This window comes from Micromys minutus (genome assembly GCF_963924665.1).
Source record: "Micromys minutus genome assembly, chromosome: 1".
Classification (NCBI taxonomy): Eukaryota; Metazoa; Chordata; class Mammalia; order Rodentia; family Muridae; genus Micromys; species Micromys minutus.
This window is the reverse complement of record NC_137969.1, coordinates 78750342-78768265: the sequence shown is the minus strand read 5'-3', so window position 1 is coordinate 78768265 and position 17924 is coordinate 78750342. Positions and strand designations below refer to the sequence as shown.

Sequence of the window (17924 nt, the reverse complement as noted above, 5' to 3'; positions counted from 1 at the left end):
TGGTAATGCTAAAGTAATAAAGATGCCTATCTCAGGGTGAATTAATAAGTGATCTCTCTCTCTCTCTCTCTCTCTCTCTCTCTCTCTCTCTTTCTTTCTCTCTCTCTCTCTCTCTCTCTGTGTGTGTGTGTGTGACAGAGAGAGAGAGAGAGAGAGAGAGAGAGAGAGAGAGAGAGGAGGAGGAGGAGGAGGAGGACATGTGCATATGTATAAACACTCATGCACATATACCTGAAACCACTTCTACACTTTCTTCTTACTATCTGTCTCACTTAATATTTATAAAAACCTGGGTAGCAGATAACTCTTGTTGTCTCATTTCAGATTAGATAAATCAGGAACAATATGCTCCTGCTTAACTTTACATTTTCATAACTTGAGAACTGGTTAGATAATTGGCTTTTGGTTTTTTTGGTTTTGAGTTTTTTTGTTTTGTTTTGTTTTTTGATGTTATTGTTGTCTTGTTTTTGAGACATGAAGGAGCTGTCTCAAAGAAAATGCCTTCAAAGAAAAATGCCAATTTCAAAAAGTAAAAGGAAGAGGAATCCTGTCTGGAAAGGAAGGATTTGAGCTGCTTGGAGCCTAAAGTATAAAGGATGGATAAGCCAACTGCCTGAATATTCACAGTACAGGATGCAAAATCACGATCCAATCTAAAGCTGGAGTAGTATCGAGCACATTGCTATCACGTGCATAAACGAAAGTCTGCGGCTCCGAGGTACATGCGTGGCCCACACAAACAGCTGCTCTCCTGCTTCGGGAAGATGTCCTCAGGCACACACAGATGTAGGTGAGTACAGTCTGGGGCCCAAGAGCACATCAGGTGCTTTGCTGTCCTATACCACAGAGGCTGGTGTGTGAATTATTAGTCATTTAAAATCAATCGTTCCTCTTTTCCCTTAACACATGAAGGTCTAGAAAATCCCATTCCTGTTCCTCTTTAGCTACGCACATCTTAAGACAAACAAGGCTCCACACTTCTCCATGACTGCACAGGGAGTGTTCACTCTCCAGCGCCTGCTCTCTGATTCAGTTAACAACCTCAGGCTTTCAGGTGGCGTTCAGAGACATCATCTGTTTACTAACTTTGGCCCCACACCTCACTGCTGTTTCTCCTTCACCCTGGGACTTGTTTTCTCTGACTTCACTGAAATCTCCAGCATCTCAGCAAATCAATTTCCTTTCAACTTTCTGACATCGTCTTCCCACCCCCACCCCCTGTTTTTTCCTCAGCACAAATTCAGGTACACCTTCTTGTCTCCTTTATCATTTGGTGATCTCAAACATTACGGGAATTCGCAAATCTGGTCATCATGTCACTTATTCAATGAGCAATGTCCCCTGGGGCTCCTAGGGTCAAGGCCTTGTTGCCAGCTTCTAAGTTTTGGGGGAACTACTGAACCATTCGAGTTCTGACATAATTGCTAGATCAGTGAATAACAATGGATACATAATTGGGTGACATTGGTAGGTCGCTGTGTGCCCTTGATTCTCTTGAAATGTTCATCTTCTGTCCAACCCTTCCTTGGTCTTGGCTTCATGGCTGCCACAAGGTGAGCACCTTACTTCACTGTTTTCTTCCACCACAATGTTCAGGCTCAGGATGGTGAAAAAGGATGGAGCCAGTGATGCATGGACGGGATTCACAAGTCAAAGTTACACTCACTTCCTCAAGTTGATTTGCTCAAGCATCTTGTCAAACTGACATAAGTCTTTATCTTGAGAGAGAGACAACCATCCTCCTGACTTCTTGGGGCTGTCACAATCCACTGGAACATAAGGCTTTCATTGTAATTGCTGCTAAGATGTAGAGGTTGTTTGCTACTTGGTTAAGGTCTTCTACTTTATACATAATCCAAACCACTCCCATCAAACAGTGCCTTGCCACACTTCTCTCTCTGCAAAAACTGCAATGTAAATTTTCTCTTGGCCTTCCATGTTGACTCTGGAAAAAAATCTCAGGTCATAACGATTCAGCTTGATGTATCTTCAGCTTGATGTCAGCTTTGAATTACAGACCAGAAAGCAGTCTGTAAGAGCAATAGGACTGCTAATGCACTAGGTCCCGGATGCCTTACCTCTTGACAACTTCCCCTATGCTCCTGAGATCCCCATTTCAGGGTTCCCTTACTACCACTGACTGTTCTTCCTTGGAATGTCCTCTGCCTCTGTCTTCTAGTCGGCTCCTCTCCAGGTTGTCCAATTTCTCTTACCAACCCTTGATCTTCTTTTCAGTTTCCTGTGTGTTCTAGTTCTTTCTCTATCATTCTTCGGCCCCTCTATTTCTTTTTATGTTATCGCCCTTTGGGCTAATCTCATTTCTCCCATTACTTTGATATCTGCCTTATATATTGGCAACTGTAAAACATATCCCTCCACTCTACAAAACTCCCAAACTCTAAACCGTAATGATGTCTCCGATAGACACAGACAGCTCCCACATTCTTTTCCACCCACTCAAACATGCTCTTTTGCCTGCCTTCCCTTGTCAGTGGATCCCTTCATCCAGAAGCCTGGAAGTGCACTGTTACCCCTTCAATGACTCTTCATAATTACTCCTAAAAGATGGTTGGAATCTTTTCCTTCTTCTATATGCTCCCTAATACCAATATTTGCATTTTTAACTCAGGTTACTTAAAAGCACCATCAATTCCTGGATCTGTTCTTGTGCCCTTCCAAACCATTCTGTTGACCTTCCTAATACAAAAGTTAGTTAATATCCCTTCTCTATTGGAAATATATCAGTGGCTTTTCTGTAACTTGAAAGAAGGTCTCTGTCTCTTCTGAACTCCAGACACATCTAGTTTTCTACTAGAAGTGCTCACTCTGCTTCCCAAGCTGTGAATCTAGACTTACACTCAACAGATCTGCTAGTGCTTTGAGTCTGGATCGAAACCTAACCTTCTTTGTTCCTTTCTGGTGGCCAAATCAGAAGTCTGAGAGCAATGGAGTCCTGTTGCTAGCATCCAGTTCATCTCCAGAGCTTTTGAAATTCTTCCTACTTAACCAAATTCGTGAATCTATCAGCATTTTCACTAACTCAGAAATATCCATAATTTCTTATACAAAATATCTTAACTGGTCTCTTCTTTCTATCCTGCCTCCCGTTCGAAGCCTCCCCTGATTCCATCAGCAGCGGGATGCTTCTAGAATGTTCATGGGGTTGTGCTTAAAAACTCAGTGTTTGCTCTTAGCAAACCAAAAAAAAAAAAAAAAAAAAAAAAAAAAAAAAAAAAAAAACAAAAAGGAACTCTGATCCTCACAACAGCAGGCAAAATGTTGTGAGAAAAATTCAAACAGAAAAATGAGACAGTGTAAGACCTTGAGGAGGGAAAATAGTCACGCAGGACAGAGTCAGAAGTGCTTTGTCGGTATGGCTTAGGTGAGCAAAAGTATCTAGGACGAGGGCAGAACACAGGGTGCTTGCTTACCAATACCCCCCTCTGTACCATCAGTACATCTTTACTATCCTACATATTGCCACAGGTTTTGGCACATTTAAACTTTAAATACATGTTCAACAAGTAGAGAGATGACTGAAGCTTTCATTTAAATGTGAGAAGCCCAACGTTCTGCAAACTGCATGATTATAATTTTAGCTGGTACACGCTGGCATTGATGTGTAGGACTGCTAACATGTCAAGGTGGATAAAATTGAGTGGGGTAGGGCCCTGTGTTATTCCTGTTGCATGTTGGTTACCACGTTTGCCTCATACCTTGGAGTCTTGAGGGGACTGAAGAATGGATGTGTCACTTAAGAGATGCTGCGGCACCTTTCGGCTTTCTCACACACGGAGTGGCAGTGGGAAGGCTGGGAACTAAGGCCCTGGGCTATGTGCCACCTCATAGGCAAGCTATTTGTACATAAATGCAAGTAAACATAAAATACCCAGATTCATAAAGAAAACAACTTTAAGTTGTAATAGTGTATCTCTGCTAAGCAGGAAAACCATAAAAGATCCTCTTAAATATGTTGTCATGTGTTATAAATGGTGGCATTTGATTCTGGGAAATAATTTATTGAGATGCATAAGGTAATATTTACAAATTGAGAGTACTCTTTTAATTGACAGCAAAATCTAACCTAAAAGTTGATATTTACCACTTTGATTTAGTCTGCCTATTACCTTGTGACACTACATGCATGGAATATGCTGGATGACAGGACACAGGGAAGTGTTGGGTCCTGCATGACATTGTATACACACTGTTTTTCTAAAGCTAACATTATTTTGACTTCTAAGACTTGAGTGACCCTAAGAGTTTGGAGTACTATTTTCCAACATGCACCCAACTCTGTTATTTTGGGTTATAAAACCTCCATAATGGGTGAGGTTTGATGTTCTTGGCAAAAATGAAGTCAATAGGAACACAGCTATGACTTCAGCATTTAAAGATCCCCTGAGAACAGTTCCAAGCCTCCAACAATTCAGATCTAATTGAAAGTAGGCTTCCAGGCCATGACACTATTCTATTTCCTACCTCTGTCTACTGACCGTGAGGGAATGTTTTTAGGTAAAACCCTGTCACACCAAGCCACAATCTAGACATTGTGGGCTTTGAAATAATTTGTTGTAACTTTTAATTTTCCAACTGCTCCCTTATCCTTATCTTATAACATCTATAATTTTCTCAAACTTTATACATTTTCATATATATGTTCCAAGTAGCACATGCCTTCTGGGAGCAAGGACTGTACTCTTTCTAGGACGTGCATGTATCTTGGATGTGGAAGCGTCTTTATTCACATTGTTTCTGACATTCACAATCACCTAGTGGAGAGTCTCTTTTGTAGCCCAGTCGCACTGGATCGATCTCGCTATTTTGTCAGGCTGGCCTTTGACTCTTGACAATCCACCTCATGCCCTTGCACGCCTCCTCATATAACCTTCCAGAGATGCATTCTGTTCCTCCTGTCACATATTTGAGCAAACTTAGGATCGTTTTGGATAAAGTCCTGTGGCTAGGAAGGGGCATGATTAAAGTTGGACTCAGAAACACCAAAGCTTGTGTTTGTCACCTCCTCAACCTGCGCAGCTGGAAGGACAATCCTATTCCCTTCATAGCACAACTGAGAACACCGTTTCCTTCTAAGCCCTCTGTAGTCATTTGATCATGCTTCTGTAAAACGTAGAGAGGCCATCTTAGAAGAGTCAAGTCTGCAGCCATGTTTTTTAAAAGCAGTGTGCTTTTGCCCCCCCCCCCCGGGATTTATTCGTTAAAACATACAAATAATTGGAATCGGGCAAGCTTACAAATCATGATATCAAAGTCAGATCATCCGTGTTCACCCACCTTTTTGAAGCATCAGGTACATTTACTGAAATTATTATATGTGGGAAAGAGAAAGGCTTAAGTCTCAAAACAATAAAGCAGAAGAGGATAGAGGGGGAGATTGTTAATGATTTTAATGATTTTAAGGCCCATTAAAATTAGAGGAACATCCAAGCACCCACCAGGTGAAGGGTTTATTATAACAGCATTGTAGGGGTTACTAGTTCATACCTTTCAACCACAGCGAGTTATTAGCAGTGAAGGATGACCCTCCAAAGAGGAGTTTTATTTCAGTGCTAGAGTGTTAATAACATGAAAACCTAAGTTTAAAAAAAAAAATTAGTAGCAGGCGCTAGTTGAGTTAATCAGTTAAAGACAAACTGTGCCCTTGGGAAGCTAAATAAAAAAAGCAACAGTAAAGCTTACAGAACTTAGCTCGTACAATTTGCCTTGAAGGCGGAAGATTGGTTCCCTGAAATAGCAAAGAATTATATGCTTTAGTTCAAAAAAAGAGAAAAGTTTTAAAATAAAGTCTGTTATTACATCTTCTCCTTTCAAAACAATGGGGGAAAATCCTCTAGAGCAGAGGTTTCAATTTGTTCAATAATTGTACCTCTGAGTTTAAAAAAAAATGCTTTAAAAATGATCATCATTGTTTTGACTTGAAAAGAAATAACAATGCGAATATTCATTATCACATAAAACACAGAAGAGAGAGCAAACTGTCGGAGTTAATGCAATCTCTGCAGAGCGCTGTTAGTCAGAGACAGCTGGTCAGCCCCAAAGCTCAAAAAACTCAATCAACATGATTGTTAGCCAATAGAAAGTTGGCACGGCAGAGATTAAACCCAACACTGCCTTCTTTCTGAGCTGTCCCTTCACTGTTACCAAGCTGTGCAAACGTGTGAACTAGCCAGCAGCACCCGGAACCCATGCAACTACTCACCGTATTTTTAACCTTGAACCACCCCGAGGTTCAAGGTTAAATTAAGTTCGGTGGTAGTGGAAGCAAGCGAAAGAGGGACACAAAGAGTCTAATGCTAGACCCACAGCAAGTAGCAGGAGTTTACGAAAGGTCAGGCGGTAGGGTTAGCTGCAAAAATATAGCCAGAAGGAAATGCAAAATTCGCTCCAAAAACTCATAAAGCAAAAACAAAACAAAAGGCTGCACCTTTAGCAAAGCCTACATAAGATTAATTTGCATTTAAAAAAAGCTGTCAGGCAGTTTAGTTCCAATGCTTTGGGCATGCGTGCACTGGGTTGCTTCCACGGTTCCTACCTGATTTCCAATTGTGCTTTTCTTGTGAACCTGACTGCTCCTCTGCTGAGCACTGAGAAAAGCAAAGGAGAGCAGCACTGAAGAAACTCAGACTTTTTTTTTTTCCGGAACAAGTAACAGATACTAAAATACATTACACATTTTAAAAACAAAACCAAACAAAACCCTCAAGGCAGAAGTAACAGCATCGAGCCAGGTCCGTCTAATTCGGGAAGATAAAACAACCCAGGGGGATTTCTCACAGCAATTAGCAACCAGAAACAAAAACTATAATTACTCCATGTGGGAGAAAAACCCCTACATTAATAGATGTGGTGGTGGGTAGGGAGACATTTTCCCTGCACTAGTAACTTTATTCGCACAGTCTGTAATGTGTATCACTTTCTTGGTCAGTACTCTCTAGTTCTGCCAGCACCATTCCTGTCAAAGGCCAAAGCCAAGGTCCTTGCCATAGGTTTCAGGGCCCTACCCTGCTGATGCCCACTCGCTGCCACTTTGATGCGGATCCTCTTCCCTCCCCCACCACTCCCCACTCACCCAGTGGTGAGGTCCAGTCACCAAGACCTAGGCTGAGCCACTTAGCACTGCACATGCTAGTTTACTGCTCTAAAGATATTTCTCCTATACTTCTGCAAGGTATCTAATGTCTCTTCAACTGCTAGCCCAAACTTATCTTTACAGTGAGGCCTAAGTTGGTCACAATATAAAAGTGGGTCTGTGCTTTCCTCCAGGGACAGCCCCCCAATCCAGCTCCCTCACTGTCTTTCTCACTGTGATATTTCACCTTCCAACCTGCTGAAGTTGGTTTTGTGTCTGCTTATCCACACACACCCTTCCACATCAGACTGGAAGACAGGAGACTCTTGTCTGTTTTGCTTACTGCTCTATCCTCAGGCCAGGGCTTACAGAGGACCTGTAACAAACATGGCAGCGGGCTATCTATTGAGTGAAAAGTCTCTTGAGACTGGTGTTATACCGCCTCACTTCACAGTGAGCACACAGGGAAAGGTTAAAGTCGTTTGTCACTCCTAACAACTTAGTCCCAGGGCCTACACTGTTAAGCGTGATGATATTCTAGCTCTCAGAAGAACGAAGGCTTTGCCTTGGTAGATCCCTAGATCTATCATAAGAAAGCATAGCTCATCTCGGGTATTCTGGCAGGACTAACAGTTGCCTGTCCTCTGTCAGTTCATCTAAAGTTAACGGTGAAATGAGCTGAAATAAAAAAGAGACAGATTAAAGCCGCGAGCTGTCTGCTTAAAGTGATTGGATGTTATGGTTCAGTAGCAAGATAGAAATCAAAAACCCACTTAGAACAGTTGTTCAAAGTAGCAGATTTTTCCAATCTCCTCTGATATATTTAAGCTGCTTGCCTCCGCTCAGACTCAGGAAAACTACACACTGCACTCCGCTGAGGCTGGGCAGGGTGGGCGGTGAAAGGTAACACTGTATTTCTGGTTGCTGAAGGTATTTTGTGTGGGCTTTTGCTTTTTACTACTAATGTACTGACTTTAGGGTCCTTCTTGCCTTTGGCTTAGTTTTATCATTCTTAGCTCAATGACCAGTTCCCCTCATTTGTTTTCAGTCACTCCTGTAAGGAATCTCAGCCCAGAGTTCTCAGTGTTTTGTAAGCACCTGTGGGAAAGCCAGCCTGTGTGTGTGGCCAGGATCCCATGTGCCCACACTGCCCTCTGGCTGCCTACCAAACCTGGCACACTGGATGTCTCAAATACTACTCCCCTTGAGCTTGAGTCCCTCTCTCTTACATTGTCTCTCCAGTGTCACCTTTGCAGGGCCTTCCTGGGCTCACCCATTTTCTAGAAATAAACAGGAATATTCCTACTGCAGTGTGAGCATGCCTTGTGTTTTTAAGGGGATGTGCCTTTAACAGACCTCTTATTAGTATGATCACTTAGAAGCTACAATAGACCCAGAACTGAGCATTTTTAAATAAATTCCTGGGGACTTTATGTTAAGTATAGATTCTCTTAGAATAACACAGGGAAAGGGAAGGGAGCAGAACTTAGGACAGAATCTAACCTTAGGCAGAGCTTGACACACTTGGACCACAGTGGGGCAAAGTGTGAAGGTATGAATTATTGGGGGTGTTGGTGACTTGGAGAGAGAATGCTGCTGGACTGGATGAGTTGGTTTTTTTGGGGGGGGTCAAGGTTTTGTCTGTCTGGGTAGTTAGTTTTGGTTTCTGATGGGGTTATCTGCAGTGTTAGAGATTGAACCTCAGACTTCCTACAGGTAGGCAAGGATGCTTCCGCTGGTAAAGACGAACAGCCTTCTTAGGCACCTTCTAGATCCGAATGCCCTTGAGCCACAGTTTATCTTGGAGCTTATTAGCAATGTTAGATAAAGGGTGTTTTTGCCAACAGTGTTCCTGTAAGGAACAACACTTGTTTACTATCTACCACTTACACAGTCATAGAGGACAAACAGATTTACTTATGAGTCAATCTAAAATACTAGGGTTAGAGTAAAAACTACCTACCATTATTTTGTACCCAATGAATACCTTTTTGTCAGCAACTGCCCCTATAAATTTAAACATATGGCTGGTAATTATATACTTGGGTTTATACAGTTGTTCCATAAATAATAAAAATGTAAGCTATTTAATTAACACTCCCATTATCATAATTCTTGGTTACTAAGTTGTTGAATTATTTAAGAGATGTGTTCATAATAGAACATGTAAAGAATTCAAGTTAATTTGAGTCTTTAGATATATTCTTGGATATGAATGCATACTTGGTTATCACAGCTATCATCTAAAATATGCTCATACACAGTGTTTTAATTTGACATAAATCAAAAAAATTAGTGCAGCAACATTGAAGAAATAGAAATGAAAGAGGTATCATTCTTTTAACCAAATGTGATAATATATATATATATATATATATATATATATATATGCATATATAGCATGTTTCATTGTGCAGTTTTGCTAGATACTGCAGCATAAAACTGTGTTCAGCCTATTACACTTATGCTTGAGACATGATGATCTTTAAAGTAAATAATAAGACATTGAAATTTTTATAAAAATGAAGAGCCCATTAGAAGGCATCCAAACAAAAGAAGCCATGCATTCCTTCTTCCCTCGTGTGCTCCTCCGTGAACAACACAGAGAGAAATATCAGAAGCTTGTGCCAAGGATGCATGTGACCATTCATCAACCAAGTCCTCTACATGGAGATTGCTGGCAACACTCAGACACCAGGATCACTATTTCAGTCTGCTGTCCTGAGACTTTTACCTGAATTTAAAATGTGAATTTTAATACAAGAATGCATCCACTGTATTCCACAAGGGGGCTGTTAAGCGAAACCAGGGTGTGGAGAGAGGAGGATTCGGGGAAGCCTCGGGTAAAACTTGGATGGTGAATTCATGGATTCAGTTTGTAAATGACCTTAAGATTCTTCTAGACCAATAAGTTTACATTGAGGTCAGTTACAGAGAATTTGGCCATCAAAGAACAGCAGATGGCATATAGTATTTCTAAGCCAGAAAGTAGTATGGCTGAAGAATTGCTTCTGTAGAAATTACTTCCCTGAAATGGGCAGTATTGATTCCAAAGCCAGAAGAAGAGGAGGCAGTCAGCCCAGCCCAGCTGTCAGATGTTGCAATTCTCCTCCACATTCACAGTCAAATCAAGTCCCCTTTATGGATCCTGTCTTCTGAGATGTCTCCCGTTATCGCTCCTTGCCATGAGCACTAACGCCTTGAGCTTGTGCCCATACTGTGTGGCCAGGCTGGTGGCACGGGTAGGATTTTGCTGTTGCTCCAGCAACGTTTGTACTTTGTTAGCAGATGGTGTGCTGTATGCAATTTATTTCTTCTACCATTGTTCTATTGATAACACCAAACACAAAGTTGAAGGTACTTTCTTAAGAAATACATTGTTGGTGTGTTTGTTTGTGACTGCCCCTGTGCCACCGTGCATGTGTGGTGGTCAGAGGACAATCTGTAGGACTTACTTCTCCCCTTTAACCATGTGGTCCTGGGGATTGAACTCAGGCTGTCAGGCTTGGCGGTAGCACCTTTGCCTACTGAGTCACCGTGCTAGCTCCTTAAGAAGCACTTTTGGGATTTAATATTTATGCCATGCTTATGTATAATCAAACTATCTATGTTTAGCCCAAAAAATTAAATACCTTGAAGAACCATAGTACAGGCATTTAGTAAAGTAATATTTAGTTGGGGAATACAAAATGGTCAAACTTGCTGGAACATAAAGTTGGGGATAGATTAGAGAGGGTTGATGACCATGTATGTACCAAGCTGAGGTTAGAAGCAGAAGACAGGGATAGAAGACTTTGGAAGACATGCTAATGAATTCAGACTTTATCCTGGAAGCAGTGGAGAAATCCCAAAAGAGTGTAAAGGATCAGGGAGGAGAAAGGGGACCTTGTGCAGCAGCCCAACCGCTAAAAGAAAAACTTTGGTAAAGCAGCGATGGCTGACAAGAGTCAAACTCAGCAACATGACATGGAAATAAAGCCAAATAGAGTTGACAAAAATAGGGTGGGGGGGGGGGAAATACAAAGACCAGACTGACGTCCAATTTCCAGTTCAAGCAACAGAGGGAGCATCCACAAGAAGGCTTTGACACAGAGGCCTTCAGGGGATTCTGGGTTGAGGCTTCTCTTGTACACAGAAGCAGAACATTCAGTAGGAGGCCAAACATCATGAGTAGTTCAGGAAAAAATAAATCCCAGACGAAGGTCTGAATTCAGAATCTTCCAGCAGAGTTGCTAATCAAGCATCCAGGGAGTTTGGTCAGACATAATGCAATGACTAAAAAAGGAAGTCTAGGGAAGAGAAACAGCAGAGGATGGGCAGCCCCTAAAGATGGCTGAAGAAAAGAGGCTAGAGTAGAAAGAGGAAAACCAGAACAGAGTGTGTGGAAAAACATAGATCACTGAAGCAAAGGGCCAGACCCAGGCAATAAGGAGTACTCAAGGGTGTCAAATGACAGATTGTCCATGGCAGCAGAGACCAGACTGTAGGGGGTTAGAAAGTGAAAGATCAAAGGGGGAGAAGAGAAGGTGAGTGGACTCCAAGTCAGCTTAAAGGGGCTCAGCTGAAGCAGGGACACTGAATCCACCAGAGGCATGGGCTCTGGAGTTAAGTCAGGGTGTCCCTCTGTAACAGGAAAGCTGCACCCACAAAATCGCACAATGTGGTTGCCTGAATATGACTTGCGGGAGCACACCACCACCTGATGTGCTAATAACCTGAATGGCAGCAAACTCACAGGGCCCAAACCTTTGATGGTTACAGTTGCTGAAAGAAGGAAAGTTGTTTTACCCAGGAATAATCTCTGTGGTAGGTAATACAATCCCGACTGGCCAGTCCTAAATGCACGTATGAGTAACATTAAGTGTGCTCCATAAGACTATGGGTGCTTATATAAAACACTTGAAGAGGTCATGAGTCTGAGAGGGAGTTGGGGAGCACAGGACAAATTGGGGAGGAAAGAAGGGTAAGTAGAAATATACAGTGCTCACACAGAATTCTCCATAAAATCAAAAATTTAAATTCTAAAACAGGTTTCAGAATAAAAACCCACTTATAAAATGATGCTTGGAACCTTGGATTTTATAACTCGCTTGAATGGGTGATGCTTCTTATTTTAAAAAATTATTTATTTTGGGGGGATTTTAACATAATTGCATAATCTCCCCTTTCCCTTTCCTCCCTCCAAACTATCCATATGCCCATCTTTGCTCTCTTGCAAATTCATGACCTTTTTTTAATTCATTGTTGCCACATACATACATGTAATCATATGCATATATATATTTCTAAATACAAATCTACAACTTGCTCAGTGTGCACATTGTTATGTGTATACATGTTTTCAGGGCTGGTCATTTGGCAATGGGTAACCAATCAGCGTGCTCTTCCCTTGGGAAGGCTCTTTCTCCCACTTTTTGCATTCTTTATGCTAACGTAGAGGAGTGATACTTTCAATGTCTTCTCAAGTTGCCCAAACTTAAGAGTTCTACCTGATAACCATCCCAGTCAGGGAGCAAACATTCAAACATTTTATTCCTAAACTTGGAAATGAGTCAAAAACAAAACAAACCCCCCAAAGCCCTTTATTAGACCCTGGTAGCCAAACTCCGACTGCACAGGAGAGGGAACACTCTTGTGTAAAGAGTAGGAACAAGGAATATCATTGCTCTAGAAGTTATTTTTGCTGCCGGGAAACATGAATAAAAGAATGCAGCAGGGAAAGGCTCTGCTGCTGGCCCTGGCGTTTTGGTGGAAGGTTTAAACTCACTGCCTTTGATAAATAGCAACAGAGGCCTTCCTCGGATCAGGAAAGAGACACAGTGAGGGTCCCAGCCCCCAGAATTTTCATGGTGCTCACATAACAAGATCTGAAGTAAGTTCACTGTATCCTTTCAAGTGTGAGAAAACAGGTGTTCAGATCTCCTCAGCAGACGGGAAGCTAAACTGACCTTGGGGTCTGCTGCTTACAGTGGGGGGATGTGTCTTTAATGGCCCATGACTGAAGCTTTAGTCCTCTTAAACCACAGACTGCATAAATCTCAGGGACTCCAGAGGCAATTTGTGTCCAAGAATGAATGCAAGAAGGGCACAAGAATTTGAACTTTCACTTCCCAAGACATTAGGCGAAGGCATTTGCCCTTCTGTTCAAACAGTGACTGCTGGGAATGCTGGGAGCTGACAGACAACTGGCCCAGGTCTTATTTTCTCAAATAGCAAAGGCGAGGTAGGTTACCTAAGAAAATATAATTTAGGAGATTTGTTTTCCCCAGCGAGAAAGAAGGACACGTTAAAATCTCTTAAGTCATGAGGAAAGTTGATATTTTCATCTGAAATGTTGAACTTTTAGGTTCAGAAATTATTGTTATAGTTGAAATACCAAGTTTTAGAAGCCAGGAAATTCCAAGACCAGCCTTCTTCAGAGCTTACCGAGGCTTATTACACATGGCACATATTTTATGGCCCACAGTTAACAAACAACTGTGAGGTGGAAAAAGAAGCTGTTTAATGGAGAATAGATTCTGTGGTATAAAGAACCCTGGGATGTTCCAACACTACCTTAAAAGTTAAGATTATGTTAGTCTAATTTTAGCATTCTTTTTTTCTTTAAAAAAAATCATCAACAACGAACTTTTAGATGAAAACTCAGCTCCATTGCAAATGTCACATGTGCCTACATATGTCACTATCCCACAAACCTTAGAGCTGGTACTCTTGTGACAACTCACTGGAACCTGAGGAACCAGGATGTTATTTTCTTCAGCCCTAGACCTTTCTTTTCTATCTTTGGAACTAAGAAATACTTACATAATTATCTTCAAATATGGCTTGATTTGTTCTTCCTTGAAGGAAACAGCAATCCTGCCAACTTTAAAATTTATAGCTACGGCCATATTTTTTTAATTTTTAAAAGCACACAAAATACCACAATCCTTCAAAGTGATTTTGAAATGAACATTTCCCCATCTCCATGATTACCTCACATCACACTTAAATGTCTTCCACATACAAATGGAAAGAACATTTACCTTTGATTCTTAGCGTGAAACATTATCTTTGATAGGATTACTAAAAAGAAAAAAAAAAAGGCTAAACCTGATCGAGTGTGTCGTGTATTGAAATCATACACTGACAACCATTACCGTGTAGTTAACACGTATTAATGAAAATTAAGTATTGTCTTTGGAATAATGAAATTAGCATCTAAAAAATATTCCAGAGGCAATCATACATAAGTTATTATAAACTTTAGTACAAAATAAAACAACATGGCTAGGGAGATAGTTCAGTAAGTAACAATACCGGCTATGCAAGCATGGGGGCTTCAGTTCAAATCCTCGGCCCCAACTCACACAAACACTCATGGCTGCAGGCACTGTAACCCCAGCACTGGGAGTCGACAATAGGTGGGTCTCTGGAACTCACTGGTCAGCCAGCCTAGCAGAAGTGGAAAGCTTCCAGTTCGGGCACAGAGTGATAGAAGACAGCTAGCTTCATCCTCTGGCCTTGCATGTGTGTGCATGGGCACATGGTCCCACAAACCCACCACACACTATATACCACATACAGACATGTACTACATAACACACACACACACACACACACACACACACACCACAAACACATATTTAAAAAAAATAACAGTGAGTCTTGTGATCAAATTATTTTGTTTTTGTGTGTGGGAAGGGAAAGGGGGGAGAGCAGAACAGGACAGACAGAGAAGTAGAGGGTGAAGACAGAAGGTAAGGAAGGGGAGAGAGAGACGGAGAGAGAGAGAGACAGAGACAGAAAAACTTAACTAACACATTTCCATCTAATTTCTAATTTCATTAACATATCCTCTGACAATCCTCAGAGGGACATAAGACAGAGATTATTCCTTATTCTGTTCGTTAAATCAGTAAGAGGGGAAAAAAAAAACTACTTAGCAGCTGGTTCCCAGAGTGATTCTTTAAAAGAAAGTTTTGGGGGAGAACCATGCAGCTTTCTGATCTTCTGGGAAAGTTTTAACAGCACTTTTACTTTTCCCTCAACAAAATACAGCCCAACTCATTGGCAATCAGAACCATCCCCTGGATCACAGAGACACTGCGTCAAAGGCTGTGTCTAAAAGTTCTAGACTTGAACATTTTCCTTAAAAACCTAAAAATCAATATAATAATATATCCATCCTTGTAGCCTCTGAGGCAAAAAATATACTGAAATTTATTGGGAAAAGAAATAACTCTAGCCTATCAAAAGAAAAAAAGCAAAAATCAGATGGCGATTGGTAGATAGACAGAGATAGGTGGGTGGGTGGGTATGTAGGTAGGTGGGTAAGTAGGTAGGTAGGAAGGTAGTAGCTAGGTGACTTAGTAGGTAGGTGGGTGGATAGGTAGGTGGGTAAGTAAGTAGGTGGGAAGGTGAGTAGGTAGGTAGTTGGGTAGGTAGATAGATAGGTAGGTGGTAGGTGGGTAGGTGGTAAGTGGGTAGGTGGTAGGTGGTAGGTGGGTAGGTGGTAGGTGGGTAGGTGGTAGGTGGGTGGGTAGGTAGGTGGGTAGTTAGGTAGGAGGTAGGTAGGTAGGTGGTAGGTGGGTGGGTAGGTAGGTGGGTAGTTAGGTAGGTGGTAGGTAGGTAGGTAGGTAGGTAGGTGGTAGGTGGGTAGGTGGCTACTGATATGGGAAAAGGGAGTAATAAATCTGGGTAGGGTTGCACACACCTGTAAACTCAGCAGTGGTGAAGCAGAGGCAAGAAGATCAAGAGTTCAAGGTCATCTTTGACTACATAAAGAATTTGAGGCAAGCATAGACTACATGAAACCATATCTCAAGGGACAAAAACCCCCAGAGTTCAGTAAAGTTCAAATTGTAACAAAGATTCTGTGATACTTTTAAGCCTTGAGTTTTTCCAAAAGACACTAGGATTTTGGTCCATTTTCTTGACTTGGAGTATGCCTTGAGGTAGCAACATGACAACCTTTTTCACTTTGACATGCCGCATCTAGCTTACTTACATAGCTACTACATGTTTGTAAGATGCTAGTGGGTGTTTTCCCATCACAGAAACCAACACTGAAGGCAGCCTTCCTGTTATGTCTAGTGATGTACAGATAACATTCATCTTTTAAACTGCTCAGAGGAGCCAGTGAGACAATTGAAGAGCTTGTCATTTTAATGTCTTACATAGATACCTGCCACTTATTAGACAACCCTCTGAAAGGCAGATGATCATGCCTCTGTCTTTATGTCTCCTCTATAGGAACTAGAACAGAGCTGCCTGGAGTTGACTTCCTGAAGGGGCAACTGTGAGGAATTCTCAGATCTCCTTCTAGACCAAGGAGGGAGAGATGTGCTCTGAAGGCTGAGTGATTTACAGAATGAAATGAGCAGGAAATGGGGAAGGCCCTGGGACCAAAAGAGAGAGCACATGTCTACAGGAAAGGCTCATGTGGTAGACACCCCATACAGAATCGGAGTGATCAGTGTAGCTGAGAGGGCAACTGGGTAAGGGAACATGTTTATCATGGAGCTCTGAGATGTTCACCCATAGCACACTGATGGGAATGGCCAGGAAACATGAGACAGTGAGAGCCACTAGATCAAGAATGACTGACAGCCTTACTTCAGCCATGAAAACGACAGCTTACATTGGGATGAGGTGCTTTCCTAGGGATAGCTGAGATTCTCTTGCCTAATACAAACCTGTAAAACTCTCGGGCCACCACTTAGTTTAGATCGAATTGGGTTGATAATCCTGTGTGTCTTATTTCCCTTTGTCCCTGTCCTTGGGCATGCAGTTCAAATAAAAGCACATAGACTTTTTTATTTTATACTTAATATAAAATAGGCTCTACTTTGTAGTCTTTAGATTGTAATGACTTGATTGCTGTGTTAGAGCTAGAATGGAGATTTTTAAAACATAGCAAATATTGGTTCCATTGATAAGCAAAGAAAATAGCGAATTCAGATTCTTAAAATGTAACATGTTGAATAACTATCTGTATTCATGATCTGTAAAGAATAGTAATATGTTAACAAAGGTATATAAATTATACACTTTTATAAAGACTAGAATAGTCACTCCAACAGATCATCTAAATTTTAAATGAAAATTTTAAGGCACCCTCATTGTGGTATAAGGAAGTCCAAACAGCTTACTATTTTGGATATTATGGGTTGTTTGTTTGGGTTTTATTTATATGGCTGTTTCTATTGTGTTTTGAGACATGCTCTAACTCTGTAGCTCAAGCTGATAGAATTCAGCTCACAACAATCTTCCTGACTCAACTTCCCAAGTACTATGATTACAAGTGGGAACTGCCACAGCCACCTTGAATATTCTTGATATTATTTGATATATGATACAAGGTGAATTATATTTGACATTAATTGAATTAAAATATCACCCTAAAATTTTAACGTGCAATCATTGTTGTTCATCTATGGTGTGGGAGTTCAAGTACAAACTGAAGATAATCCTCCAAATATAATGAGTACTGAAGACACATGACTGTATATGCTATACAAGAGACCCAACTACGGTCTCTTCTCAAGAGATTAATAAATTTCCCTGCTCCAAAACTATTGGGCTCTAGGAGATGGAGTCAGAATTACCCTGACCCAGACTGTCCTGTCAAAAGAAAGTATTACTGTGGTAGAAATTAATAGCGTGTGTATTTTTTAAAGGAGTACATACAACGATCAGTTATCTCACGTACTTTGCAAAGCCGATGAAGTCCTCATGGTTGGTGTTAATGTAAGAAACTTGAATGTCAATCAATAGCAGGACCTAGAAGACAGAGAGAATCACTGTTGTGAACAACCCATCTTTAAAATTCTCATAGGTTAAAATTCAAGCA

The 17924-nt window shown here is 41.2% G+C and overlaps 1 protein-coding gene across 6 annotated transcripts in view; it reads right to left on the bottom strand.

Moving 5' to 3' along the window:
* Positions 1–17924, bottom strand: part of DNM3 (dynamin 3) — a gene marked incomplete at its 3' end in the record, with an annotated part of 461945 nt that overhangs the window by 264998 nt on the left and 179023 nt on the right. For 3 of the 6 annotated variants that reach the window (XM_080942239.1, XM_080942240.1, XM_080942237.1), the window contains exons 12-14: positions 17784–17854; positions 6554–6605; positions 5717–5746 (exon numbers count right to left, since the gene is read on the bottom strand). In XM_080942239.1, coding sequence (XP_080798365.1) covers positions 5717–5746; positions 6554–6605; positions 17784–17854 — 153 coding nt within the window. The remainder of the gene's footprint in view (positions 1–5716; positions 5747–6553; positions 6606–17783; positions 17855–17924) is intronic. The other 3 variants (XM_080942242.1, XM_080942241.1, XM_080942238.1) reach the window with 1 other exon arrangement.